Genomic DNA, 24,276 nt, shown 5'->3' with positions numbered 1-24,276 from the left:
TCAGTGCCTTCTTGGCGAGGTTTTGGCAATTCCTCGTTCTCCTAGTAGAGTTTTTGCATTTCAACGGTTATCTTGGTTACTCATTCCTCTATGATCTCATCTCATCTACCAAATCAAACCAAGCTTAAAGGTAAGTTTTGGTTTTATCTTTTTATAATGGAAAATGATACCAAACCAAACCCTTGTATAAGAATAATCCTTTGTATATAGTCGGATCCGGTTAAATTGAACCGACCCGTCCGACAGCTATCAGCGTGCGTAGTTTCCCCCAATTTTATCTCTCGAAGTCGGCCTCCGTCGTTGCACAGCGCAGATACCTAAACAAACCCAAAAGCGTGCTTCTCTGCCAGCAGCTCCCAGAGCTCGAGCAATACAAAATTCGAAACGAACCATGTCGAAGCGGAAGTTCGGCTTCGAGGGCTTCGGCATCAACCGCCAACCCACCTACAACTTCGAGCGCTCCCAACCCCCTCAGCGACTCTACGTCCCTCCCTCCTCATCTCGCCCACATGACAACTACGAGGACACCGACCTTGACAATATCGATTACGAAGATAACGACACCTCAAACAACAAGAACGAGGAGGATGCAAATGAGGAAATCGACCCTCTCGACGCGTTCATGGAAGGCATCCAGGAGGAGATGCGTTCGGCGCCGACTCCGAAGCCCAAGGAGAAGGCCGAGAGGTACAAGGACGACGAGTACGATGATCCCATGGAGAGCTTCCTCTTGGCGAAGAAGGATTTGGGGCTCACGCTGGCGTCGGAGGCACTACACGCTGGCTACGACTCCGATGAGGAGGTTTACGCGGCCGCCAAGGCCGTGGACGCCGGGATGGTGGAGTACGACTCGGACGACAACCCCGTGGTGGTCCTGGACAAGAAGCGGATCGAGCCCATTCTGCCTCTGGACCACAGCGAGATCGAGTACGAGCTCTTCAATAAGGATTTCTACGAGGAGAAGGACTCGATATCGGGTACTTAAGATAAATGTATACAGTGACTGATTTTGATTAAAAATGGGGTTGAAATTATACTTGGTTTCTCTCTTTGTGTGTTTCTTCATGCACAATTCCTAATCACAGAGAGGTCTATAAATTTAAATGCATGTGAATATAAGTTCTCATTAAGTGAGAAAAAACAGTGAAGAAACTGCAATAACTTGAGTAATTTCTAATTTGGTTCGCTGCTTTAGGGATGAGTGAGCAGGATGTTGCTGAGTACCGGAAGAGCTTGGCTATTCGGGTCTCTGGTTTTGATGTTCCAAAGCCAATTAAGACATTTGAAGAGACTGGGTTTTCTCCGCAGCTCATGAATGCGATAAAGAAGCAAGGTTATGAGAAGCCTACATCAATACAGTGCCAAGCTTTACCGATTGTGCTCTCCGGGAGGGATATCATTGGAATAGCAAAGACGGGTTCTGGTAAAACTGCTGCTTTTGTACTTCCCATGATTGTCCATATTATGGATCAGCCTGAACTGGAGAAAGAGGAGGGTCCTATAGGAGTAATTTGTGCACCAACTAGAGAGCTAGCACACCAAATATACTTAGAGGCCAAGAAGTTTTCCAAGTCAAATGGAATACGAGTCTCTGCTGTCTATGGTGGCATGTCGAAATTTGATCAGTTGAAAGAGCTTAAAGCTGGTTGTGAGATAGTGGTTGCTACTCCAGGGAGGTTGATAGACATGATAAAGATGAAGGCTCTGACAATGTTAAGAGCAACCTACTTGGTACTTGATGAGGCTGATCGGATGTTTGACCTTGGATTTGAGCCGCAAGTTAGGTCTATTGTTGGTCAGATTAGGCCAGATCGCCAGACCTTATTATTTTCTGCCACAATGCCTCGTAAAGTCGAGAAGTTAGCTAGGGAAATCCTTACTGATCCTGTAAGAGTTACAGTGGGGGAGGTGGGAATGGCCAATGAGGATATTACTCAGGTAGTTCATGTAATTCCTTCTGATGCAGAGAAGTTGCCTTGGCTTCTTGAACAGTTACCCAAAATGATCGACGATGGAGATGTTTTAGTGTTTGCTTCAAAAAAAGCCACGGTGGATGAGATTGAATCGCAGCTGGCTCAGACAGGTTTTAAAGTTGCAGCTCTTCATGGTGACAAGGACCAGGCTTCTCGTATGGAAATTTTGCAAAAATTTAAATCTGGCATCTATCACGTTCTTATTGCAACTGATGTTGCTGCACGTGGTCTCGACATCAAGTCAATTAAATCAGTTGTGAACTTTGATATTGCCAGAGACATGGACATGCATGTCCATCGTATTGGTAGAACAGGCCGTGCCGGTGACAAAGATGGGACTGCATATACACTAATTACTCAGAAAGAGGCACGCTTTGCTGGTGAATTGGTTAATAGTTTGGTTGCTGCTGATCAGAATGTGTCCGTAGAACTGATGGATCTTGCTATGAAGGTAACTTCTGATTTTATTGATTATTTTCATTTTGATAACTTGTATTATCATTTTGATCTGTTTGTTCCTTTTGCTAGGATGACTGTTACAAAACCAATGAACTTCTTTTTATTCGGATCTACATTACAATCTTATACGCATGGTAGATAGGTTTCTAGTTTGCTAGTATAATGAATTTTTCCAAATTGCTGTAAGTTGTGCTGCAGATGGAATTAGTGGAACAATTATTAATTTAGGCCTATCTTCTAGAAGGATTTTGTATATCCCACGTGATGTGTAAGTATTACATGTTATTGGGGTAGATTACTGACTAAATTGTGAGGTAATTAATAGTTAGATTTCAATTTAGAGATTTGGCATGTCCTAGTTGTGACCAATAACTCTTAGGATCGCTAGTGCTTTAATTTGGGATATAATGGACTACCTATCATTAAGTTGTTCTTGGATAGAAGTTGGGGAATTACTAGGGATACAGAATTGGCTACAAAATCTTGAGACCAGTATTAATCTATCATCTTCTTTATGGCTTGCTGAACTTCTTGGGTATTTGTAATATTTCTCACTGGTGACCAGTGGAATTTTTGGACTTTAACAGGATGGAAAATGCATGCCTAATCTTGAATGAACGATGATGCATCTTGTAAACTTCACCACACTTATGGTTTTTTTAGTAAGTGATTGAAACTCATTGAAAACCAAAGTCTGTACCCAAGAACAAAAGAAGTATACAAGAAAAACTACCTAATCAGGAAATAAGGGAAGGAAAAAACCACCAGACGAAGCTGGAACCCACCATGCTTTATCCCAAAGAAACAAACTACCCCTCCAGAAATCATAACACACAAAACCCTACAAGCTATGCAATGAGCTCCCCTTGAAGCCTTAAAAAGCATCATAAATGCACAAAATAAAATCAGAATTGAGGACTCCATCCTCGATCAAACACAAGCCAATTCACAATGTGGCCTTTATATGCCCACCATCAATCTTCCCTTTACCACAACTCGCACTTCCACAATCATAGTTCATGGAGGAGTATAACCTTCTTAACTCTCTAGCGCCTCTTTTTTATCCAGTTCAAGAGGCTGAAGGCTCCCATCTCAAGGGAATGACTTGCTTCAGTGGCTGTAAACAGGGCCTCAAGGGACTTCTCATAACAATCACACAAAAGTTCCACCACATGACAAATATATCTTTCATGATCTTCCAAACCCAGAGTGAAGATTTTTTCCCTTAACCTTCTTGGCAATTGGCAGCAACCCTCAATGGGAGGGGATCCTCATCAGAGAACACTACCAAGTCTAGGCCATTTAAGAGACCGATGAACCTCCACCAAATTTCTTATAAAAAAACCTCCACCAAATTCACCCTCTTCACACCTATCTAAGTCGACAAAAGCGCTTGCCTTTTCCTTCAGCTCCGTAAGGACTAGCCACAGCAGCCCACCCACTAGAATTAGCCAACACTCTTGCTTATAAAAAAAAATTAGCGAACACTCCAGAGGGACCTAAAGAAAGTACCAAAGTACACTTCACACCAAAATGGGCCGGGACTGCCCCACTTAATATCTCAAAGTTGGAATTACCCATAGGGCAAGCCATATTGGCATTATGCCATTGTCTGAAGTAGAAGGATGAACAACCATTTGAAGGATGCCATCAAAATCTGATACCAGAGACTTGCCAGTTGGCAGCCCATTTGATAATCCTTTCTCTTGATTGTGTGGCTTTGGTCCTTCCCCGACAGGGTTACTAAGCCTCTCTAAGGACCATGCCCACTCTTGAGCTATTATTGCCGTTGTCTGTGGTGGAAGATGGGGAAACCCATTGCAATGTTCATGCCTCTTTACTCCTAGTACATACATACCAATAAGGGTATTTTTGCAGACTTTACATTTCCCTAAAACAACCTGACCCTTGAAAAGCCTGTATACCAAGTAACTGAAAACCACCAGGATAAGGTGTTGTGGCTGGTGCATAATTAAATTGCAACCTGTGTTCACAAGTGATGTCATATAGGTATGAGTGCAGAACTCTAGACCCAAGATTCTTTTTTTGATAGGTAATAAGAAACAGGCCCAAGATTCTTACAGGAAATGGACATAAATATCCCCCTTTTAAGAGCTGGTAGATTCTGACTGTTGTGCTGTTCTCTTCCAATAGTTTTCTAGTTTATGCCCTGTCCTGTATCTTGGGCTCTTGCCTATTCTTATAATCAATAAAATTTTGTTTACCAATAAAAATAAAGTTTTCTACTTTATGCCCAGTGTTACTTCTGCTTCAATTTTTGGTCCACCGTTTCTTGGTATAGTTTCCCTCTCCTTGACTCGGCCATCTGGGTTGTTGTCTTGGATGATACTATCTCATGCTTGGAACATTTACAATTCCCACTTTTCATTTTCTATTTTTGATATCTTCAGATATGGCACTAGTTTTTAGGTCTTACTTCCATGTTTTATCTGGTTAAATGACATTTACCTTGTAAACATTAGGATGGGAGATTCAGGTCCAAACGTGATGCAAGGAAAGGAGGTAAGGTTTTTATTTTATTTTATTTTATTTTATTTTATCTTGCAGTGAAGTTCTTATCTGGCAAAAATTGTTTTCTAATGCCTATATGATTCCTCTTGAAGATATCCCGTGTACTTGGATTATGCCTTTTGTGTTTTTTAAATAAAATCTTCAATTGCTTATCGAAAAATGGTATTCTAATGCCTTTGCCATTATGCAATAATTCAATGCAATGGAATTGCCTGGAATGTTAAGAAAATAGATTGTATTCCAATCAGTGCAGCACTTGGTTAATGTGATAAAGATGACGAAATATACGGAGATAGGGATGTCTGGTATTGCTGGTTTATAAAACACTTCGCTTAGAATCTTTTGGTGGCTTTTTATTGGATGTTTGTTTGATATCTTGTGCAGGAGGGAAAAAGGGTAGAGGGAGGGGTGGTGGTGGCAGTGGTCGGGGTGTTCGTGGGGTTGATTTTGGTTTGGGCATTGGCTATTCTCCAGAATCCAATAATACTTCCTCCAGCTCTGTTCCAAGTCGATCTGCTGCTGTTAATTCACTCAGGACGGGAATGATGGCACAGTTTAAGAGTAACTTTGTTGCTGCTGCATCAAATTCACAGAGCCAGGGAATGAGTAACAGTTCAAGTGCCTATGCCAACAAGAGAACAGCACTATCTGGCTTTGTGTCTGGTGGTTCAATTGGTGGAGATATATATAAAACACAAACGACCAGTTCATTCAGTCCTGCTGTGTCAGGCAACAGCACCAATCACAGCTCCTCAGAAAATGCAAATAAAAAGAACTCGGAAAGGTTATATCTAAAGCTAAAGTTGCATAGTTTTTATTTAGTGGTTTAATATTCTGCTAAAATAAATTTGGATTTTGGATGCTTGTTCTTGATAAAGTTAATTTGCTGTTCTCGTTGCAGTTCAAGAGACAGAAGTAGAGAAAGGCGGAGGCCCTCTGGTTGGGACCGGTGATCTGTACAATTAAACAACACTACTTTTCATATGGTCAACGACTCTCATCTCTTAGTATAAGACTCACATGATATTGCGTTGTTGTTGGTGTAAGGTTTTTTTGTGCTTTTAAGCTAGTTCCTACTGTTCCTCACATAAAAGAAGTAAAAATGAGTTAGTTCCTACTGTATGATTCTAGCTTTTTCATACTTTTGTGGTGTTCTGATTCCTGAACGAGGGATCCTAGATAGAAGACAAGAATTTACTGCATATTTTTTTCTTTTTGGGTGGGCAGAAATAGTAAAATCCTCCAACTAGCACTGTGCAATATTTGAAGACGGTATGAATTGATTCTTTTTGGGATGCAGCCTTTAGTCGGATAGAAAATCTTACATTTGGATAGGAAGGATGCTGAAAAACCCATGCATATGCAGATCGCTCTCATCACCATCTTCTTCTTCTTCTTCTTCTTCTTCTTAAATCTCCGAGATGAGTTCTGCCATCCCATGTCACCAGAATGGAGTCGCACTTGACTGTACTCTTTTAAAAAAAGTTTTTTGAAAGAACTGCTTTGAGCATGAGATTTACATATGGAGAGAATAAAAAGGCTACCTCTGTTGACATATTAGGTTCGTTTCCTTCTATTCTCATTTGTAAAATGTCCTCCTGAAGGGGGTTTTCTGATTTCGTTAGACTGAACTAGGGCTGATAATTTTGACACCATTTATGAACTGGATGTGACATTAGAATCATGAGATGATGAGAGAACGATGGAAAAATGGATGATGAGTAGCATCACTCAAACTTAATGAGTTAGAATTGAGGGTTTTTTTGACATAAGTCAATTTTGTGTCACAACTCATAAATTTAATACGAAATTAGCGGATTAAAATTTAAGATTGAGGGATTTCATACATCTAAATAGATTGGTTGGGTTATGGTCTACTCATATACAATTAGATTTTGGATTTTGATTTGATACAACCTGAAACCAACTTGAAAACATGAAATACCAATCCTGGATTGAACTGAAGTCCTAGTTGATAACTTTCTAGTCATAGTCAACTTTTGAGTGAGATGAAATTCTTCTGAAGGGACCACGAGCCACCTCGAGAGGGAATATCATACTCCTTACATGGTGGCAGCTCCCCTCTCTATGCAACCACCCACAAGGAGTAAAGGACCTCTCTCAAGGTGGCTCACGATCACTCTAAGTGATCTCTAGATTTCACCTGATCAACAACTAGAGATATCACTTCTCTCTCTCTCTCTCTCTCTCTCTCTCTCTCTCTCTCTCTATTTTTATTTTTTAGGTATTGACACTATATTTTGGGCACACGTCCAGTTTGATTATGACCATCTGACAAATAATCGACATGTTATAATCTTTCATTAGCATCGTATCGCAAAGTTGATAGTGGATTAGTTTGTGTACCGAAATTACAATTGGGAGTAAGATTTCAATGTTTCTTTTTCACACTAGAGGCCACTTCATCAACTCAGAGTCATAACTCATAAGGGGAGCTTTGAGCTGGTACATGGTGGGTGGTAACATCCTTACTGGATCATACATCTGTAGAAATGAAGAGACGATATGAGATGAAATTTTTTTGTATATGAAATATCAAAAAGCAACTAGCGTGCGTATATGTACATATATTAATATAATATATATATGTATATATGTATGTATTGTTTGTAAGAGAAATAATTTAATCACAAAGAGATTACACAAAAGTAAATCTACAAATTGATATGATTTGATGCAGTACATTAGATTATAAAATTACTTTTAATATAAAGTAGATCTAACGCATCACGTAAAATTACGTTAATTCGTAGGTTTATTTTTGTATAATCTTTTTATATATGTAACAGTTCTCTTGTTGTAAACCACCTCCAAATTTAAATGGATGTTTAGGCCTTGGGGCATTGTGGGACATCCATGTCAGCAGCAACTTTTCTTCGTCTTGTGGCATTTGGGCATATCTCCAAGCACGGCTCCTTAAGGGAGATATCATCTTCAGGCAGTGGAGGAAGAACCCCAAATCTAAACTGCCATGTTAGAGCCACAAAAGAATCAGTAAGACTGGAGATGTTGCACCTTGTGGAAAGATATCAGTTGAGTCGACAATCAAATTGCTCGATATCCTGGAAACTTAGTGAACTTCCCCTAGGTTCTGCTGTTGAGAATGGATTCATTGCATTGCTAAATTAGAATGTAAAATCCAAACAACAGAAAAAGTTTATAGAGACACAAATCAATCAATTCGTTTTCATTGAAGGGGGACAAGAAGGTTGGAATTAAAGAGATAATTGTGGGATTACCTGACAACTGTAATCAGTAAAGTTTGGTTCCATTACTAAGGGAACCCCCATGTAATCCTTGAAGAAAGCCTAAAGCAACAACAAAATGTTCAGATTACAAATTTTCAAACCTGATAAATGCAGGCAAAAGAGGAAGATAAAAGGGAAGAAATTGCGTAAAAAGAAATTTGAAAGCCACTCACTTGTGTTGGAAGCTTACAAGTATTGATACAAATCCCTACGCATTTGCTTTCCTCTAAATATTTGCATCTTTCTACAAACACCTACATCAAAGACCAACTCACATTTACTGAGGATCACTATTTCATAGAAATGTCGCTGAAATATAAGTTTTGAATATACTGTCTTATAAGATGAAATAACTGGGAAGGTAGAATCATCACCCCACTTCTGCACGAGGTTCCATCGGGTAGATCGACAGAATTAATAGTGCATGTGCCCATGAGCCATTGACAAGTGAGTGCAGTCACCCTTGCTTTAATAGAGAATGAAAGATTTTAGGCCCTTTTCAGATTTTTGAGCATATAGTTTGATTAAGGGAATGTAAATCCGCTCTAAGAAGCAAATACCCACAAAGAGTTAACTCACCTACCATAGTTGCTGCTATTTTTCCTCCTCCAATAGGGGCTATGAGGATTCGATAAAGCTCCAGCAGAAATGGAGGAAATAGTGATATCAGTATTCTTACCTGCCATTTGCCAACGACACATATAATGAATTGCTTTATACTCTACTTATTGCACACTTAAAACTACTTACCTGCATGCACAGTTATATACAGAAACATGGACATATACATTCTACAAATGCATCAACTTGTTGAGATGAGATTTGATACCAACTACATATAATAAGCATGTGCAGGTATATGTTTTGGTGTAGGATAACTAAAAACTAGACAAAACAAAAGAAAACACCAAAGACCAAAAGAAATACCAGCCAACTACTGGATTAGCAGACTTTTAAGGCTGAAAATTGTGGAGATCTTCAGATGGGAAGATTCAAATACGTTTGATTCTTTACCAGCTCATAAAAAGGCCACTGATCCCACAACGAACTCAGCAATGGAATCAATCCCATTCGCCTCGTACAGAGAATAAGGGATTCACCATTGCTGTAGACAGAAGAACAATGGATTGAACATGACAGGACTATGGGAAGGGAAGTCTAGCATAGATATTGATTCGAACGAATGACTAATCTATAAAAGTTGTTGAAATCTCCCAAGGACTTCATTTGCTTATGAGATTTGATGAAAGTTTCAATATCTGATTCTATGATACCAATGTTGGGTGATCAGGGTTTTTTGAAATCAAAGTCGCACCCCTAACAGCCGATGCCAACATAACCGAGATCACATAAACCTAAAGTATGAGCATTACTATCAAACAACCTTCCAAAATTATACCGGACCACTATAATTATAGGATCATACCTGGAGTTGACTAAACTACAGGAAGAGAAAAATTAAAACCAGTTGGGAGGATTGAGCTCTTGACAAAGGTAGACAAGGATCTGGTATTTTCTACTCATAAATCCTTTTATTCCCAACTTCATGATGGCCTAATAAAAGAAAGCAATCAAGGCAGTCACCCCTCCACATGCATTTGATTTTAACTCTAGGCATTTTTGGATAAGGCATTTTTCAATTCTAATAAGATCTGTTCTATCAATTTTACATCGTAAAACACTCAAAAACCAAGAATTTGGTCCAATAACATAATAAGACGAAATGCTCTGCAGGTCAGGCTCTTTTTGCACATTAGGCACGCAGAGAAGGATGCCATCACTTCTTTTCTAATGTGTGTATGATTTTCATGCAATTATGTAATCTATGTGACCAGTTTATTGCTGGACAGCAAAAAAGCACTGTACGGAGTATAATTGAACTTATATAATGAGAATTACCGCTGCTTCTTTAGTATCAGAATTGGTCCTGCCATTCATCATGAGTCGATTCGCAACTTCAATTAGTCCCTCATAGCCCGGCTTCTCCGAATCCCATCCGACCTCCTGTTTTTCCACTTCAAAAGCTATATCATATACAATATAAATAAAACAACTACAAGCACATCTAGATGTAGAACTGCACATGTGCGTAGACTCAAACAAAACACACATGGCAATTGGCATTAGAACCTACCCTTTCCTTTGGGATTGAGTTATATATGTGTGTGTGTGTGTGTTGTGTGTATATATATATATATATATATAATGGTTTAAGGTGGTGTGTTATATCATGGTCACACTGAGAGAATCCTCAATGTTACAGAGCACGAAAATCAACAATAACTGTATGGCATGGTTGGGATCGATTAAGAGCAGCACCTGCACCATCTTGTTACGGAACAAATTGAGGAACAAATCATCCAAGACTCCAGGCTTGTTGTTATCGGGCTTTGCTGCAGTATATCCATCTTGTATCTGAATTTTTTTTTGGAAAACTTAGAAAGGAAAAACCGACAGGTTTGTGTGTGTGAGAGAGAGAGAGAGATAGAGATAGAACTCACCGGTTTAGAATCGAGAGAAGAGCATAGAACTCGAAAGGCTTGTTTTTGGGGAAGAGATAGTGGTTGGGAAAGAGGCTTCGAGGGGGCAGAAGAAATGGTAAGGGGACGAAGAAGAGCCAGTGGCTTCATACCTTACCGTCTGTGTGTAAAGCTATCTTCTTCTGTTACTGTTCTTCCAGGCTCGAAATTGATAGGACTGGACTGCGCTCAGATTTTAACGAAACGGTGTATTTATCCGTTGAGGGAATACCCGTTAACTCTGTTTTTTAGTGATGGAAGCCTGGAAGGGTAACGTGGTTATAATGCAATCGTGACTGTCTAATTGTCACACAATTTTAAAAAAAATAAGTAAATATATATATTTTTAATAATAAGTTCCAATTTTTTTTAAAAATACGACGCTTACGTACTCTACGATTGTATTTAGCATTACTCAATTATAAATTGACTATTAATTTTATAAAAATTGAGATGAAAATTTGTTAATTCAAATCTATCAAAGTAAAATAAATTTAAAAAATAATAATAAGTTATTAAAAATTTATATAAAAATTACAAAATAATAGTTTATAATAGCTTTTGTAAAAAAAAAAAAAAGCACATATATATTAGTATCTCTTTGGGATTATAGTAGGAAATATAATTTTTTCTTCAGAAACGCTTAAGACCGGTCGGGCTGTAAATGAGTGAAAAACAACCCTCCATTCATGTAGTGCCACGTAGGAAAAAGTAGTCTGTAGACAAATGGGGTCAACCACAGGGAATCATCAATGCATCACATGTAATTCGTCTGTTTCTGTCTTCTCCCGGACGCCCCATCTCGCATAGCCCTTCTCCCGGACGCCCCATCTCAGCACGACGCCGACAGACGCCTCGCAGCACAACGCCGATGGACCCCGAAAGTGTAGAAGACGAGTGGGAGAAATCGACGTGAAGAGTTCAGCACCTTCCGGACGCCTCCCAGCACAACGGCGACGGACCAACGCATCTCACGGCCCGTCCGCAGCTTAGCATGACGTCGAGAGTGTAGACGACGAGAAATCTATGCCTTATCAGTCTGAACCCAACGCCGAAGTCGACGTCGCTGCCCCTCTACCGCTGCCCCTCTGCCACTGTCATCACCCCCTGATTTTTCATGGCTAACAGTCAGGTAGTTTGCTCGAGAAATCGAGCCACAGCCGACGTGCGATTGGTGGAGAAAACAAAAATCGAGCTTGGTGGAGGAATGGAGGAATTGATTTACAGCCCGACGTGATCTGGAATGTTAGGGCTTGAGGAGAGAAGACGCCTCCCATTTCGTCTTTCTGATTTCAAGTGCCCCAAATTATACTCACATGTAATGCAGGTCTACGTCCGTCTCGGTGGAAGGCTTACGTGTTGGGTTTTTATTGGCTGGCTGTTTTTCACTCATTTACAGCCCGACCGGTCCTAAGGTTATCCCTTTTTTCTTAAAGCAGTGATTTTACGAGGTTTTTACCCTAGAACCAAAAGGCCCAAAGGCTTGTATCTATCAAGCCACTTGATGGCCTGCCCAAGGGCTCTCAACCTATATAAACCAGATTCAAGACTTTAGAGCGAATGACAGTTTGCTATCTTGGGAACACGGGAAAGCTACCTGGGCGAAAAAGGAAGAAGAACAGGCTATCTCAATGGGACTGAATCCTAAGACGAAACAGAGGATCACATTGTATTAAATGTATTTCTTAGAAGGCCACGCTGTATTAAACGGGGATAGTGGAAAGGATTTTGGGAGGATAGCCCTTACCTCAACCGCAGGGCATGGCTGTCTGGCTCTCGAGGTAAGGCATAAAAAGGAACCCCCATGTATCAAGACAAGGGTTATGCTTTACGTACTCGTTATACTTTCTAAATTCCATACTTCTCTTTACTCTCCCGCATACTTTCTAAGAACATTACTAACTTAGGTATCGGAGACTCCCTTAACAATTCAAGGGCCACCTCCCATTGATCTCTTTTCTGTATTTGCAAACTGTTAAGATTGAAGACTCAAACTTTTGAGAGCACAGGCCATAGGTGTATGAAACACAACGTCAACAGGATGTATGATTTTGCTTACTAGTAAATTAAATAACTAAAATTGTGGGCAGCTTCGAAATAATTATTTATATTTTTTTAAATGGAAATAATTTATTTGAGTACAAGAATAATAGGTTATCAAAATTTGGCCAAAACAGTAAACAACACAAAAGCTTGCTTTTCAGTGGAAGGGATCAAAAAGGTGCATTTCGTGTAAAAGAAACCATAAACCATTTTGGACCTTGGTATGTTTAAACCCTAACAACACCCTCGCAAATTTAGAGAGAGAGAGAGAGAGAGAGAGAGAGGAGTCCAGAGTCTGACGAGAATGATTCGGAGCCGTCCTATACCAGCCGTCGCAAGGCTGATGAGACATTTTTGCATGGTTTCCGAGACGGGGACCGAGAGAAAACCGGAGCGACTGTACCGGAGACTATCGGCCTTGGGAGCCACCGGAGGGAGCGTCTCAGAGACTTTAAATAAGTACGTCGAGGAAGGCAATTCCGTTCAGAAATACAACCTCGAGAGATGCACTAAGGAGCTCCGCAAGTACCGCAGGTTCCAGCACGCCCTCGAGGTTTCCTTACATCCCTGCTTCGATCAATGTTATCAAATCTTAATCCCCAGCATCCACAAATTATAAAATTATGGAACTTCATTTATCTTTTGGGTAATTTGTTCTAGTAATCATTTTTTGTTTGTTTCTAGACAAATGCGCTATGGTTTTTTGTGGTAGTACAAGCTCGTGAGTGTTTGTGGTTGATATTACATAACCATGCCAAAACCGATCTTCGGAAGGTTTTGGTCTCGAAACACGTTTTTGCCCCTGACGGTTTCATGTCAAACGTTGCTGATCGAGATTTTCATATTTTAAGGAACCATAACCTCTGTCAAATGTGGCTAGAAAACTACTTACCAAAGAACAGTAATTAGAAAATTTCAGTTTAATTGCAGTTTAGATTATGGATTGAATTCTGAGTAATCCATGTAAGTATATGGCATATAAGACATGTAGCGGACACAACACAGTTCTGAATCGTATTCTAATATCATTCCCAGTCTTAGCTTAGTAGTTGATGCCATCCAAACTATTGGGATGTTTTTCTTGGTGACTGAATGTAATATCATTGCACTTTCTTCGTGTTAAAATATGCGTCTCTTGAAATGAAAGGCAAACTCTTTTTTATGATTTTTTATTCATTTTTTTTAAACGATTATGATTGTTTATTCTGGTTTAACTTAGTGGTTCTTTTATATTAACGAAGTGAGCACCATGGACTTCTGTTGGTCTTTTTTTTTTTAATCTTCGCATTCAGAGAAAATATCCTAATCAGTTTTGACTTTGATGCAGATAATGGAATGGATGGAGGCCCGGGAAATCAAATACTACTCTACTGACCATGCGTTGCGTTTAGATCTTATATCGAAGACAAAAGGTATCCCTGCAGCTGAGGAATACTTCAGTGGTCTTACGCCCATCGTGAAGAACCGACTAACTTATGGAGCCCTTCTGAACTGCTATTGCAAGGAAGTGATGGAAGACAAGGCGTTAGCTCTCTTTAAGGAGATGGATGAGTTGAACTTTGTTTCCTCTGATTTGGCTTTTAACAGTCTTATGTCTCTATATATGAGAACAAACCAACTAGAGAAAGTGCCTCCCCTAGTACAAGAAATGAAGCGGAGGAGTATCCCACTGGGCACATTTACTCGTAATGTATGGATGAATAGTTATGCGTTGTTGAATGATATTGAGGGGGTAGAAAGAGTTCTGAAGGAAGACAAAAGCAAATGCGACTGGACAACATATAGTAACTTGGCTGCAATTTATATCAAGGCTGGCCTTTTTGAAAAAGCTCAGTTAGCTCTTAAAAAGCTAGAGGAAAATATGAAACCCCCAAAGCGTAAGGCTTACCATTTTCTGATTAGCTTGTATGCAGGTACTAATAATTTAGGTGAGGTATATCGGGTATGGGATTCCCTAAAGTCAGTTTTTCGGACAACTAACAATATGAGCAATCTGGTTATGCTCCAAGCTCTTCGCAAACTAAAAGATGTTGATGGCTTGACAAAATGCTATAAAACGTGGGAGTCTAGTTGCTCCAGTTACGATGTAAGGTTAGCAAATGTTGTTATAAGTGCTTACCTAAGTCAGGACATGTTCAAAGAAGCAACATTGGTCTTTGACGATGCCATGAAGAGGTGTAAAGGACCTTTCTTTTCAGCTCGGGAAATGTTCATGGTTTACTTCTTGAAGATCCGTCAGGTGGCTTTGGCTCGTAGTTATCTGGAAGCAGCTGTTTCTGAAGTCAAGGACAATGAATGGTGTCCAGCCCCGGCAACAGCCTGTGCATTTTTGAAGTATTTTGAGGGAGAGAAAGATGTAGATGGTGCTGAAGAGTTTTGCACGACTCTGAAGACTTTTAAGTGTCTCACTTCTAACATCTACCATTTGTTGCTTAATACTTACATAGCTGCTGGTAAACAGGCTCCTGAGATGCGTCTTCTGTTGAAGGAAGATCACATAGAAATAAGCAGTGACTTGGAAACCTTGCTTGAAAAGGTTTGCCCTGAATAGCCTTTCGTCCCTCTGATCAAATATGGAGACTTCTCCCGCAACTTATAATCGAAAAATGGTCCATTTGTTATTTAAGGGATGAGCACTTTACAGAGGAAGAATTTCATTTGTTAATGCTATGAGCGATGACATATAATTCTGTTAGTTGTCTTATTGTTTTACTGTAACAAGAAGTGTGCCATTATCATCTTCACTTCCATCTGATAGGTCTCTTTAGGGTAATGAAATAACGAGGAGATTATTTCTCCCCGGTATTTCATCTGAACTTCATTGCAAGCTACAATGGAAAGCAGCTACGAAAATTATTTCCATACATCGGAAGACCAGAGAAGGAAGATCTTCTGCATAAATGCAATTTTTTACCCTTATTTCCAGATGACACAAATGATGATTTGAGAATCTCATGCAACGATGTTAAGCCTTGCACAGATATTAATTTTCGACCCATTTTTATGGTCTTGGACGATAACTATGCTAGCCTAAACACAGAAGTGGCCATTTCTAGCGTATACAAATAATTTCAAAGAAGTTACAGATGATAAAAGGCAATATATCTTTTTATTCAATTGATCAAGCAATGCCAGCATCAATGTGTACGTGTGTGCATATATGATCGAGTGGAAGCACTGCCATTCTACGATATACGTACTGACCACAAAAAATGCAAATGGAAATGAGTATCATGATCTTTCATTTCATATATATCGAACTGAATCAGTGTTTTTACGGTGAATTATATTGAGAACAGTGCTAAGCTTTTCAGCATCCAGCCAACTTCAAAGAAAAAAAAAAAAAAACCCTCTCAAAATCAAAGAAACCCTACTCTAATCTCATAAACCTATGTGAAAAATTACATCCAACTTGTAATACAATGAAGATTAGCGTTATAAAGCCTTCCAAGCAACTTGCATAAAGAGAATTGACAAGATCTTGATTAGCCGAAACATGCAACAAAGCCAAGATCAGCATCATGGTTTAATAATATCCTTCGCTGATGACCCCGGGATGAGAATTACAAACTGCACCAGGTCCCTGTGAACATAATTATCTGGAGAGGAGGAAGCAGAGCTAAAATGCTCTTAATCAAGATGGGGAGCCTTCAGATTTTCTGTTTGAGTTTCACATTGATGATGCCAATAGAGGATTTAGGTTGATAGTTTTCATCTGTATCCACCTCCTCGATTTCCTGGGTACAACAATGTGCGAAACAACCCACATTTACCATTACTGTTGACTATAAAAATTGTAGGTCTCACAAAAACATAAGTTAAATAATAAATTAGAGAGCTCCTGCGACTCTTCATAATTTCAATAACAAAAATGTTAAACATATGCAGTGACACAGTTACTTTTTTTGGCGACATCAACATGGAAAATGTCAACAAGATCAATCAGCATTCATCATGTCACTTCTGATCGCATATATCACATGGGACTGTGTAGTATGGTACAAGTGCAGTTTATCCAAAAGGTCAGCAAGTGTGTGTGTGTGTGATATACAATCTTGATTCATGTATATAGGAGTCCAGATTGGCAATGCCAGTCACTAGCATGTAACTAACCACACAAAAAACCAGACACATAATCACAGTTATTTGTCACCTGAACAACTTCCTCCCCCTTGATGACCCGCCCAAATACAATAAGTTTCTCATTTAAATCTGGGATGGGGGCAGTTGTAATGAAAAGATCAAATCCTTTGTCGTCACGTTTACCCTTTGAAGTTCCAAGCATGAATGCCTCATGCTTCAGACTGTTTAAACATTACAAACTTCACATGTTAGAAGAGAACAAATTCGTAATGGTATCAAACTATCATTTTTTTTTTTTTTTTAAATTAGCTATCCACCTTGTGTCAAGATGATCATAATGCTTTCCTCTCGAAGTCCAATCTTCTGTAGCTCCAACCCCTTGAGCATTCCCAGCTTGAATGACATAGTGTTTTATAACACGGTTAAAAAGCATTCCCTTGAAGTGCCCCTTCTGACTGCAAAACCACTTTCATTCAGATTTAGTATAATTTTTCCTGGAGAGCACGTATCATGCCAGCAAACTTCTACAGGTGTTAGCATTTAGTGGACCCGTGCAACAGTATGGATAGATAACATTAATCAAGTTGACATCTTTAAGAACTTACAGTTTGATATGAAAAGTAATTAGTAAAAATAACTCTGTACAGTTAATAATCTTTGATATTTCTCCTGAATGTTACTAATGCCTCTGTTCATGGATCATAAACTTGAACCATGTGCGAATACAATTAATAGGTAATCTATTTAAATAACAGCTTTCAGTTACCACGTGCATGGTTCCAGTTAACCGCTTGGTATGGGACTTCCAATAACTCGATAACCTTTTTGCATCCTATATGGTACTATTTTATACATCCAAACCTGCTCCCCACCCTTCCTTCTTTTCCTCTCAAAGGCCCCAGCCAAATATATATCTATATAAATATATATATTTTATAAGTATATACATATATTATTGGCACTGGGTGTCTGAGAACAAAGTCCCAACTAATTCCAGGGATGAAGACCCCAGCCAAATATGAATTGAGCCAACAACATTTCTGTTGGAATAGGTCAGAGCTGATGTAAAAGTAAAATGCAAACTCTAGCTGATAATGCGCAATTTGCAAACTAAACAATTTTCTGTAAGTTTGCAGTCACAGGAAAACCTAATTGAATAAATTTCAGCATACAAATGGAAAATTTTCTTTGCCCACAAAGAGAGAATAAGGGATGCGGGAGGGCAAAAAGATGGGAACAACAGCCTTCCTTTTTAAATATCATTAACAAAAGTGGTGACTCAATTACTCACCATAACTCAATGAATTCGTCAACAACTTCAGGAGAACTTTCCTTGTAAAGTTCCACTGTTATGTACCCTTTTGAGGTATTCAAAACCTATTGAAAAACAAAAATAAGAAAAATGAGAAGGAATAGTGTGTGTGTGTGTGTGTTTTTTAATTTATTTATTTTTTTAAATTTAATGAAAGTCAGAGCTCACATCTAACATTTGCAACATATGAAAGGGAAATTCTTCAGTGAGCAAATGAGAAACCTACAGCATATCCAGGGACATCGGATTTTTTTGGATCCACAAATGCGTTCTCATCCTAAAGAAAATTCAAGAACAAATTCAGAAACAACGCATTATCTTTATATATACTGTAGCTTGTGCTTAGCATTAAAATTTCTATAACAAATAGATGCACATGCACACATGAGAAATCTGGCACTCTATGCAACACCAACAATTTGGCAATCCATAATAGCTAGAAGCCAGAAAGAAATTGTTCAAGAACTATCAATGCCATTATAATGGAACAAATACCTCAGAAACTGATAAGTGATCATCTGTTTGAAATCTTGACCTATACAAAGGTTAGCAAGTAGAAGTTATTACCCAATGGATATTTCAAGTAGTTCCAATGCTATGCATGAAAATAAAGTAGAACTCACTGAAACAAAAACTTCTGATCATTTGCTGAACTCATAATTTATTCTGAACTTCTTTAACAATTGTATACATGAAACTTTCCCATATAATTATATTCCAAATCTCTAGTTATGCCCAAGGATATTGTTAACAATCCAAAAATTATGTGAAATCCAGCATGTCAAACTAAGACTCTAAATTAGAAATTAACTATTGTGATAAATAAAGGTTAATACATTATAAACATCAATAAGATTTCGTTCGAATTAGCCATATTGTTAGCCCAACATTTCAGGTGGGCAAGTTCCTAGTTCAATCAATTTGGCTGGCCTATATCTTTTTGATTGGCACCGGGGTCTAGGAACAGCATCCCAACTAATCCCGGGGGTGTACAGGCCGTTGGCAAAGAGTTTCTCACAAGTACACCTCCAGTAATTCAAGGGAAAATCTTTCAGTCCGATGGCCCCTAGAGATTGTTTGCACCCAAGGGGATTTGAACCTTAGACATGGGAGGAGCATACCCTCAAGTCCAAGGCCTTTACCACTTGAGCCAACCCCTAGGGGTTGCTGGCCTATATCTTAAACTCTTATCTATGCTCATCATCATGCATAACATCAACTTTTTAAATCCCCACCCATAAAGAATTTTAATTGATAATGCCAAATATTATGCACAAATAACAAACCACACAAACCTTTGATTCCAGTGTCTGTATGCTGAAAACAGGAAAAAGACAATCAACACAACAATCAAATTGCACAATATGATAGTAGTGACACTTATTCGAGTAGGCCCCTTCTTCTTTTTGCTTTGTTGTAGCAGAGCTTGAGGTTTGATCCTTGCCATTATTTCAAGCTTTGGCTTCACAGCGTGATCAATTCCCACGAAGTTCAGAAACCCTAGAGGTTAAAATTGAAGTTATAAACCATTTACCAAGCCCAATATATAGATAAAGTTAAACCTATAAAAAAAAGCAGTTCATCCAGTGACGACTTAGCCATAATTTCCATATTAAAGAGCTTCTCCATGAAAAATAATATATACCAGAGCATGTAAAGGCCAGGTTCGCTTTCAACTATATTTGGAATTCTCACGGATTTGGAAGTAATGGCCTTAGACTTCTTAAGTGTATAGCATATAAAGAGCTACTTCAACGGTGCGGATTTGAAATTCAAATCTTTTACAGGTTTACAATTCGAATTATCAAACACCACCAAACCAGACCAACCACTAAGAATTTCCAAATTAAGAGCTTCCCGGAGTTCTATAAAATGGCGAAAGTTTCCCACCTTGAATCAAAATTCAAGCTTTATTTAAATCCAATCATAAAATTCAAACAAATTTGTACGAGTCGTTTCAAAGTAAGATCTTGTAATATTCAAACACAAGCATACAAGTGAAACCTAAATTCAACGACTTTAAAACCGATACAGTAATATCAGCTGACAACTATTTGGAGTTTAATTCCCGGGCAGAGCATTGAGAAAGCACCAAATCGTACCCACTAAAACCTTAGATTTAATTCCAACGTTGACGACTCACGTAAAACAAAAATTATACCCAAATCTGATAAATTCAGAAAGAAAGAAACAAAAAAATAAATAAATGATTTGCACCTGAAGACGTCTAATGAATGGAGGTATCCGATGGGCCCTTTCTTTTTTACTTTTGATGTGTTCGGCTGTATATCGCTCGACGCTCAGAGAGAGAGGGAGAGAGAAACGCAGTAGAAATTTGGGCTGAAAATGAAATGAGAGCTAGAGTGAATGGTCGTCTGGAGAGTCGGAGACTGGAACTAGAAGAGAGAGAAAAACAATTAAAAAAAGAATTTTCTCGAAGTAAAATTTGAAATTCAACGAGCAGAGTTATATTTCCATATTTTTATTTTTAACATGTGTTATATGTCGTCATTTTTATATATTTTTTTCAAATAATTAGTTAAAATAATTTTTTATATTAAAAAAAATAAAATATTCAATCATATTAATAAATTATGTAAAAATAATTACATATAAAATTTTTATTTTTTCTAATCTATGTATAACTTTATTTAGAAAGAATCAGTAATAGCATAAAATTTTTTAGTTTTGATATTCATCGTTCTCACACACTATATTTATTTTTATTTATCTAATTTTTTTAGTTTTATAATTCTTAAACTAATTAAATTCTTCTACTTATCATCCATTAACTATATATTTGGTAAGAGAAAAAAAAATATAATAATATGTGAGAATGATGAATATAAATTTTCAAAAAAATCTCATATTTTTAATAATTTAAAATTATTATATCGGTTGGTTATAAAATGAGTTGTGAAAAAGTTATAAGAATAACTCCAATGTTTTTTTTTTTTAATAAAATTGCACTATTATATTAGTTAGTACTAAAATAAATGTAAAATATATAAAGATTGTCACTATTCTTTAGTCAATTGGCATGCTACCCATGTCTTGAGTAGGTGGATATCCTATCTAATTTTTTTGATTGAATTTGAAAATAGGTATGAATCTTCAGCTGCTCCTATCATATCTTGTAGTGTGTCTCTCTTTCTGAATTAGATTGTCTACAGAAAATGAATAAGAGAACCCAATCCTAATTAGTGCAATGGTTGAAGGGAAAAATGGTCACATGGTGTTTGCTTTCATATGTTGGCATATGGGCATTCCAAAGCTTATATTATATTTATTGCGTGTTTGAAATTGTGGTAGGAAATATAATTTATACTTTTAAGACTTATAACTTAAAACTTCAATAATAAGTTCTATTATTAAAGATTAATTTATTGTTTGGTAACTATATGTATAAAATACTTTCAAACATGTTACATTTGTTTTGAAACAAATTAAAAAAAATGTTTTTTTGAGATATAACGACAATTATTTGATTTTTTTTAAAGGTTATGATCATATTTTTGAAAGTTTGAAAGTTGTAATTATTTAAATTGTATGAGAATTTTCATCTATTGACCGTCTTTCTAAAATTCAAATTACTTTTTACATTATTCAAAAAAACACATTTAAGATTAAAAAAGTACTGTAATATGTAATATTCAAACAGCTTAATTTTTTATTAATTTTTTTAAAAATTATTTAAACACTTTTTAATATCTGCAGCCTTTTTTTTCTTCCTTTACTATTCCTATCACCACTATCAAAGTATGGTTAACAGAACTATTCCTACAAGTTGAAACATTCTTACCCTCGTAGCTCGGATGAAATCTTGGGTCCAGCCCATCGATGGGCAGCGATTGGGCCAGAAAGCCCACTAAGGTGATCATAACCCAACAAATGAACCTTGTGAAAAATATTTACTTCCCTAGAAATGGCAAATCTTAAGACTTCGAGTCTACAAAGGCCCACAAAGGTGAAAGAGAGAAAGACTTTGAATCTAATAAAAAATGGAGTGGAAGTGGAAGTACCAAAGGCACTAACCAGGAAGTACAATCGAAGTCTTTGGTACAATCCCAACAATTTCTGGTATCCTAAAGGTTCTCCATTGGTGTAAAAGGTACACTCGGGCAGAAGGATAGCACAAAAACAGACAGGCATAAGGAAGATAATGACAGCAGAAGGGCAAAGGCACTGGCAACATTCCCAGAGTCACCTTGGGCAGAGGTGCTTAGCTTAGAATTGATGGAAGAGATATCCAAGGGTACCCAATCACAGTTGACAGAAAAGTGTCCAGAACCATGCCATGGTTGTCCATCAACAGGAAACCAGAATGGCACTAACATCTTACTTGATCCACCAAGTGTAAACTGAGCATCTTGCAGGCACCAGGTAAAATAAACAGATTAAAGGTTCTGTTGCTACAGGGTTAATATATAACTCCGAATGTACAGATAACACAACTTTGCCATCATATCAATATCATCGATGTGAAATATTGGACTCTATTCACTCAAGATAATAGGGTTTAAAACAAATTCAACGCAAATAAGAAGAATGAAAAGGGCTTAATCAGGATAAACAGGAAATTATGCCGAAAAGAGTTTGCTAAAGTTGTACTATTAAGTTCCCATCGTGAAAAATTACTTCCTTTCAAACATTGTCAAATTCATATTTCAAAAAAAGAACCTATTTGAAACAAACACGAACAACAAGCTCATTTGAATAACAAACTGAAGGTCCAGAGTCAAATAGCAGAGGCAACTGTGTCACACTTTCAAGGGCAGTCTTCAATTATGAACCCTCAACTAATTACAAGAATGCGTAATCTTGGTCAGTGGCGGAGTTAAGAATTTACTCTAGGGGGGCCAAACAAAATTAAAATGTTGAACCCAAGGTTTCAAGTTTTATGTAATTATATATCTACACGTGAATTTTGATGATAACAAATGAATTCAAAGAATAAAGAAGTCTCAAGCTCAAGTTGTCTACACAATGGAGTCAAGCACATCAAGGAAACAAGCATGAGCAAGAAGGGAACAAGTTCACATTAAAGTTATAGAGTAATGTTGTAAATCTCTTCAAAATTGGAAATTAGGATTAATGCTCAAAATTAATATTTTATCATAAAGCATTAAAATACATTTTCCACATGTGCATAAATATTTTTGAAAATTAAATTTAAAATTTTGAAAGATGATTGATTGTCATCTTTTACATGTGCATGCCTTGATTAAATGGTTGAACTTTAAAAATATTAAAGATGATTGATTATCATCTTTCACATGTGCATGTTTTATTTGAATATTTTCAAAAGTGATTGATGCTTTTTTAGACTTATACAAAAGATAGATGATTTTGTTTGAAATATTTGAAAAATAAAGTGTGCTCTTTTTGTCATATATAAAAAGTAAAAGATTAGATTTGAATTTTTGTGAAAAGGAAAGTGTGCTCCTTTTGTCATATGCAAAAAGTAAAAGATTAGGTTTGAATTTTTTGAAAAAGAAAGTGTGCTCCTTTTGTCATATGCCAAAAGTAAAAGATTAGGTTTGATTTTTTTTGAAAAAGTGAATGATGTTGTCTTTGACATATGAATCTTTTTAAATTTGAATATGAAGTCTCATATGCCTATAAATAGATCATTTGAGAGTTTCACATTCACAACATCCAGAGCATACAACATTCATTCAAAACTTTCATTCTCTATTCTCTAAGTATTGAGCTTTAATCCTTGTTCTTTTTGAGAGATATAGTTTGCGCTGTATTGTTCTTATTTCACTCATTGAGGAGTGTTTTCTGATAACCTACCCACTATCAGCTCTTGTATCAGAAAAAGGGTGTGTATAACTCTTGTGCGTGTAGAAAGTGTTCTACACGGGGAATAGTTGAATCACCACGTGTAAGGTGATTGCAAGTATAGAAGGTGTTCTACACAGATCCTTTGTAGCGGTGTTGTTCAAAGGTGTAATGGTTTCTATCTCCACCTGAAGGAGGTTGAATAGTGAATTTGGGGATCCTCAAGGGGTAGCTTGAGGCGAGGACGTAGGCAGTGAGGTCGAACCTCGTTAACATACTGAGTTTGCTTCTCTTTTACC

The 24,276-nt window shown here is 37.5% G+C and overlaps 4 protein-coding genes across 8 annotated transcripts; 2 read left to right on the top strand and 2 right to left on the bottom strand.

Moving 5' to 3' along the window:
• Positions 1-237: 237 nt before the first annotated feature.
• On the top strand, positions 238-6,263 carry LOC122318235 (DEAD-box ATP-dependent RNA helicase 24). The gene is made up of 5 exons (XM_043135439.1): positions 238-977; positions 1,196-2,424; positions 4,916-4,955; positions 5,349-5,748; positions 5,866-6,263. Exons 1-5 carry the CDS (start codon positions 392-394, stop codon positions 5,915-5,917), a joined length of 2,307 nt encoding a protein of 768 aa, XP_042991373.1. The 5' UTR covers positions 238-391; the 3' UTR covers positions 5,918-6,263.
• A 1,001-nt stretch (positions 6,264-7,264) lies between these two features.
• Positions 7,265-10,977, bottom strand: LOC122318236 (beta-carotene isomerase D27, chloroplastic). Of its 5 annotated transcripts, none has more exons than XR_006244766.1 (9): positions 10,735-10,976; positions 10,553-10,648; positions 10,133-10,237; positions 8,813-8,912; positions 8,608-8,699; positions 8,407-8,487; positions 8,225-8,293; positions 7,794-7,946; positions 7,265-7,469 (listed from the first exon to the last, which is right to left on the bottom strand). XR_006244766.1 is itself a non-coding variant. In XM_043135440.1 (9 exons), exons 1-8 carry the CDS (start codon positions 10,861-10,863, stop codon positions 7,814-7,816), a joined length of 810 nt encoding a protein of 269 aa, XP_042991374.1. In that variant the 5' UTR covers positions 10,864-10,969; the 3' UTR covers positions 7,265-7,469; positions 7,794-7,813. The 5 variants fall into 5 exon arrangements, 4 of the variants coding, with proteins under 4 accessions (XP_042991374.1, XP_042991375.1, XP_042991376.1 ...); XM_043135440.1 differs by having other exon boundaries at positions 7,794-7,951; positions 10,735-10,969; XM_043135441.1 differs by lacking the exon at positions 7,265-7,469 and having other exon boundaries at positions 7,624-7,946; positions 10,735-10,977.
• A 1,975-nt stretch (positions 10,978-12,952) lies between these two features.
• LOC122318493 (pentatricopeptide repeat-containing protein At1g02370, mitochondrial-like) lies at positions 12,953-15,539 on the top strand. Its single transcript, XM_043135899.1, has 2 exons — positions 12,953-13,348; positions 14,123-15,539. Exons 1-2 carry the CDS (start codon positions 13,100-13,102, stop codon positions 15,344-15,346), a joined length of 1,473 nt encoding a protein of 490 aa, XP_042991833.1. The 5' UTR covers positions 12,953-13,099; the 3' UTR covers positions 15,347-15,539.
• Positions 15,540-16,008: 469 nt separating this feature from the next.
• Positions 16,009-20,603, bottom strand: LOC122318494 (peptidyl-prolyl cis-trans isomerase CYP21-4-like). Its single transcript, XM_043135900.1, has 8 exons — positions 20,408-20,603; positions 19,486-19,690; positions 18,686-18,725; positions 18,417-18,467; positions 18,170-18,255; positions 17,196-17,333; positions 16,949-17,099; positions 16,009-16,532 (listed from the first exon to the last, which is right to left on the bottom strand). Exons 2-8 carry the CDS (start codon positions 19,635-19,637, stop codon positions 16,446-16,448), a joined length of 705 nt encoding a protein of 234 aa, XP_042991834.1. The 5' UTR covers positions 19,638-19,690; positions 20,408-20,603; the 3' UTR covers positions 16,009-16,445.
• Between the last annotated feature and the right edge of the window lie 3,673 nt (positions 20,604-24,276).

This window comes from Carya illinoinensis, chromosome 8 (assembly GCF_018687715.1).
Source record: "Carya illinoinensis cultivar Pawnee chromosome 8, C.illinoinensisPawnee_v1, whole genome shotgun sequence".
In the NCBI taxonomy this organism is placed as follows: domain Eukaryota; kingdom Viridiplantae; phylum Streptophyta; class Magnoliopsida; order Fagales; family Juglandaceae; genus Carya; species Carya illinoinensis.
This window is presented reverse-complemented; position numbering and strand designations above follow the sequence as displayed.